This window comes from Argentina silus (assembly GCF_951799395.1).
Source record: "Argentina silus genome assembly, chromosome: 9".
Taxonomy (NCBI): domain Eukaryota; kingdom Metazoa; phylum Chordata; class Actinopteri; order Argentiniformes; family Argentinidae; genus Argentina; species Argentina silus.
In genome coordinates, this window is record NC_139663.1 from 22534007 (window position 1) to 22539107 (window position 5101).

The 5101-nt window shown below is 45.7% G+C and overlaps 1 protein-coding gene across 1 annotated transcript; it reads left to right on the forward strand.

Moving 5' to 3' along the window:
• Positions 1-233: 233 nt before the first annotated feature.
• Positions 234-4070, forward strand: tmem150b (transmembrane protein 150B; the record flags this gene model as incomplete). Its single annotated transcript, XM_083677433.1, has 6 exons — positions 234-298; positions 748-807; positions 1324-1391; positions 1687-1814; positions 2274-2451; positions 3874-4070. 6 exons carry the CDS (start codon positions 234-236, stop codon positions 4068-4070), a joined length of 696 nt encoding a protein of 231 aa, XP_083533559.1.
• Positions 4071-5101: the final 1031 nt, after the last annotated feature.

Below are 5101 nucleotides of genomic sequence, written 5' to 3' on the forward strand. Positions count from 1 at the left end.
ACCCCAGGCCACGGTACTGATACCAGACCACTGGACCACCCCAGGCCACGGTACTGATACCAGACCACTGGACCACCCCGGGCCACGGGACTGGTGCCAGACCACTAGACCACCCCGGGCCACAACCGAGTGACATCTATGATGTCCATTTCACAGGGTCTGTTGGTGTCTTTCCCCAGGTGATCTGAGAGGGTCTGTTGGTGTCTTTCCCCAGGTGATCTGAGAGGACCATCATGTGGCTGTGGGCACTGCTTCCCCTCTGCCTGGCCGTGTTCGGCACCACTGGCATCTGGGCCGTGTGAGTCCGACCGACCTCTCTGATCTGTCCTCAACCACTTCAACTCTGTTGACTCATTCAGTATGCTACAACACAATGGTGTTAGTATGTGTGTGTGTGTGTGTGTGTGTGTGTGTGTGTGTGTGTGTGTGTGTGTGTGTTTTTAATCAGGACAATCTGCATCAGGCCTCTGTTAGTGTAATACCCTTAGTTCACCACTAGTGCTTTGTCAGTAAGAGTTAGAGAATGTGTTTAAAGGGTCTGGCAAGTCAACATGAAATGGTTCCAATTGTGTTTTGTGTCAAAGTTGAGTATCATTTTAAACATCCACCAAAATTTTAACCGCAAAAAAACCGTCAATAAGTATGATAAAACACAGCTTGTTGTTAGGCTCAACTTTCTGGTCAGACAGTTCTGAGGGCTGTATGGGTGTGATATTTTAACACTTACACACTTCTTGTTCTGGTCAGGTTTGGCATGGCTGTAAAGAACGGGTCAGTGAATGTAACAGAAGAATTCCCTTACATCAGGTAGGAGTGATGGAGGACTTTGGTGATTGACATTGAATGATTACCGATCACTTCCTAACCACGGTCACAACATTACCTCAGATATACCTGGCAGCATTAACTCACCAACTGCCAAATAATTCCGGAACACTCACCACCTAGAGTGTTCCAAGTGTTCTATGTGGTGTTTTACCTAGCAACAACACTCTGATTGGCTACAAAATGAAGCATCATCATTTATGCATTTTTGGTGAATAAAGTCACCCTTGGCACTCTGGGATGTTGGCAATTTGGGCGACTTTATTCACCCTCGGCACTGAATGAGTTAAAAGGAAATGGCTTCAAATGACCTTTATATCAACTCCAAGATCTCACATTTATATGGATGACTTAAAATAATGAAACATTTGGTAAATTAAACGAGTTTCATAGGGATTGTTGAATTAAACCTCAAGTTTTCAGTTCCTATCTCTCATAAGGTGTTTTTCTCATGAAATATGAGAATAGCAAATATGACATGAATTGTCTCCCCCTCAGCACCTGTGGCACCTATAACCCACAGAGCTGTGTCTTTGCCCAGATCTGCAACATCTGTGCTGTTCTAGGTGAGCGTGCACGCGCACGCACACACACACACACACACACACACACACACACACACACACACACACACACACACACACACACACACACACACACACACACACACACACACACAGCTTCATACCCTCTTTCTCTTTCCCCTTCTCTACCTTCCTCTCTCTCTTTCTCTCTCTCTTTCTCTCTCTCTCCCTCTCTCTCCCTCTCTCCCCCCCCCCTCTCTCTCTCTCTCCCTCTCTCTCTCTCTCTCTCTCTCTCTCTCTCTCTCTCCCCCCCCCCCCCCTCTCTCCCCCCCCCCAGCCTTGTGGATCGTGGTGATGAGGTTTCAGCAGGTCAGGGACTATGGTGACCACAGTAGAGTCAACACGGCCAGCATCGTGCTGGGCTTCATCTCTTCTCTCGGCATCTCCTTCATAGGCAACTTCCAGGTACGTCTTCCTGTCCTTATTCCATTCTCCCTTTGGAATAATTGATGATTTGATATCGTTATGCACTCATAGATCACCTGACAGCTTAACGACCGTGTCACACCTGAGGTGATTAGTAACTCATTGATGAGTGTTTTACTTCTGTTGCCTCCCGACCGGTAGAAGTCTCCCTCACCTTCACACCTCTATTTCTCTCTGTATTCCTCCCTCCTCCCTCCTCCCTCCTCCCTCCTTCCCCTACGTCCTCTATCTCTCCATCTACCTCCATCTATCTGTCTCTCTCTCTTTGTCTTTCTCTTTCTCTACCTTCCCCTCTCACTCTCTCCCTTCCTCCCTCTCTCACTCCTTACCTCCCTCCCTCCCTCTCTCCCTCCCTCAATCCCTCTCTCACTCCTTACCTCCCTCCCTCCCTCTCTCCCTCCCTCCCTCCCTCCCGCCCTCACTGTCTCCCTTTTCCAGCAATCTGTAGTGATGGGGGCCCACCTGTTGGGGGCGTTCCTGGCCTTTTTTGTGGGCCTGGCCTATTTCTGGCTGCAGGTGTGGCTCACCTACAAGGCGGGGCCCTCTCAGGACCGGCGCTGGGCGGGTCCTCTCAGAGCCACCTGCTGCAGCCTCTGCACCGTGCTGGTCGTCATCAGTATCCTTTGCCTGATTAAAAACATGCAATTAATGTAATGTTACAACCTTGTTCAACCTTTATGTATACAGGTTAGTCTCATTAAGATAACATCTCTTCTTCAAGAGAGACCTGTTTCAACAGCAGCAGGGGGAACATCTCTGTTTCAACAGCAGCAGGGGGAACATCTCTGTTTCAACAGCAGCAGGGGGAACATCTCTGTTTCAACAGCAGCAGGGGGAACATCTCTGTTTCAACAGCAGCAGGGGGAACATCTCTGTTTCAACAGCAGCAGGGGGAACAAAGTTTCAGACAAAACAACTTCCATGCTGTAATAAGGAGCACTAGGGCAGAGGGCAGAGGACAGAGGACTCAGGACACAGGCTTGATCCAAAAGAACAGTTTTACTAGCAAAAGGGTTCAGTACACAGGTGGGCAGTCAATAGGTAGAGTATATCCAGAAAAGGGGTAGGAAAAACAGACTACGGTACAAAGGTAGTCAATTCCAAGATCAAGGCAGATAGTCCAACAGGGAGACGGCAAAAAGGCCAAGTCCAAAAACACTCAAAGATCAAAAACCATAAAAACTAGACACGAGGGAAATCGCTGGGACGTACTGACACAGAGGCACAATAAACGAACGAGCAATGAGACAGAAAACACACAGACTAAACACACAGGGAATGACGGGGAGGAACAGGTGAAATCAGTCTGGGCGGGGCAGACAATCACACAAGCGGGAAAACACACAAGGGCAGATAACGACATGACAGAAATGAAAAACAACGTGAGTAAAACAGGAATTAAATGAATAATAAAAAAAACAAACAACAACAACACTAACACACAGGACGGGACGTTACACATACACAGACACAACATTGAACACACTATGGACACACATACAGTACAACAGTTACATATAGAAACACAAACGTCAGAACTAAAATGACAGCTGTCCTAGTGACAGTTACACACATCTGGGATATTTGCATCGACACAGTGGTTCATATGTATTTACAGTGGTTCATATGTATTTACAGTGATTCATATGTATTTACAGTGGTTCATATGTATTTACAGTGATTCATATGTATTTACAGTGGTTCATATGTATTTGCAGTGGTTCATATGTATTTACAGTGATTCATATGTATTTACAGTGGTTCATATGTATTTACAGTGATTGATATGTATTTACAGTGGTTCATATGTATTTGCAGTGGTTCATATGTATTTGCAGTGGTTCATATGTATTTACAGTGGTTCATATGTATTTGCAGTGGTTCATATGTATTTACAGTGGTTCATATGTATTTACAGTGGTTCATATGTATTTACAGTGGCATAGGCTCACACAGCTGGTGACAAGTGTTTTTCTCTCTATCTTTTGGTTATTTTAAAGGCCACCATCTTGTGCTCCTTGACCTCCCCCTCCTCCAGTGTCCATCCTCCACAACACCGGCTACCGGTCCGGGGCGGCCGTGGCTGAGTGGGCCCTGGTCATGGTCTTCTTCTCTCTGTTTGGTCTGTTCGCTGCAGAGTTCCGGCATATCGACGGTCACCAGCTCACGGTGCAGAAAGAAGGCCTCAGCAAGGCCAACAATGGTGCGTTCGGGATGAACCAGCAGAGGGCGTAGTAGTATAGTGGTGGAGTCCAGGAGATGGTATATGTGGATTAAGTGCCACTGATTAAGATAGCACATGGAGATATACTCGGGTTGATATATGGTTCATATTTCACATAAACACACAGACATAAACACACAAAGACACACACACACACACACACACACACACACACACACACACACACACACACACACACACACACACACACACACACACACACACACACACACACACACACAGTACAGGAGAAATCGGAATGCAACTTTTTAAATGTTATTTATTTTCTTATTGAATTATATTGTTTAGAGTAGAAGACAATTCCTGCCTAAAATTATGCAAATCTGAAAGTCGTTCTGTGGTCAAACTTCTATTAAAAACATACACTGTATCACTCATGTTATTTCCTTGCACTGTTATTCCAGTGGGTCTAAGTTATATTTTCTGTTATTTTTTGTACCAACAGGGGTCTTTTAAGAAATATCAACTGGACACACTTAATTGACAGCATTCACACATTATGAGAAGATTTCAATAAATTGTGTTTCTCTTTGTTCCAGTGATATACAATGTCTTAAGTGTGTATTTGGAAGAATGTTAACTGATTGAAGTGTGGACAGGATCTGACTGCTACAGTGGAGAGCGTAGCTGTAGTCCTCTGAGCTGGGGTGGCAGGTAGGACTCAGAGACTGAACCATAGAGTCAGAAACACTAGAGGGCGCCCTCCTCTAGCGTAGCTGTAGTCCTCTGAGCTGGGGTGGCAGGTAGGACTCAGAGACTGAACCATAGAGTCAGAAACACTAGAGGGCGCCCTCCTCTAACGTAACTGTTGTTCTCTGAGCTGGGGTGGCAGGTAGGACTGAACCATAGAGTCAGAAACACTAGAGGGCGCCCTCCTCGAACGTAACTGTGATTATACTGGGTGTGACATGTTGTCAACTCTGAACCAGTGTCTCAGGTCAGTCTTTTGTTTTATTGCTGCAACATACATGCCACCACGGTCATCATTATTATTATTATATGATATTGTATTATTGATTCG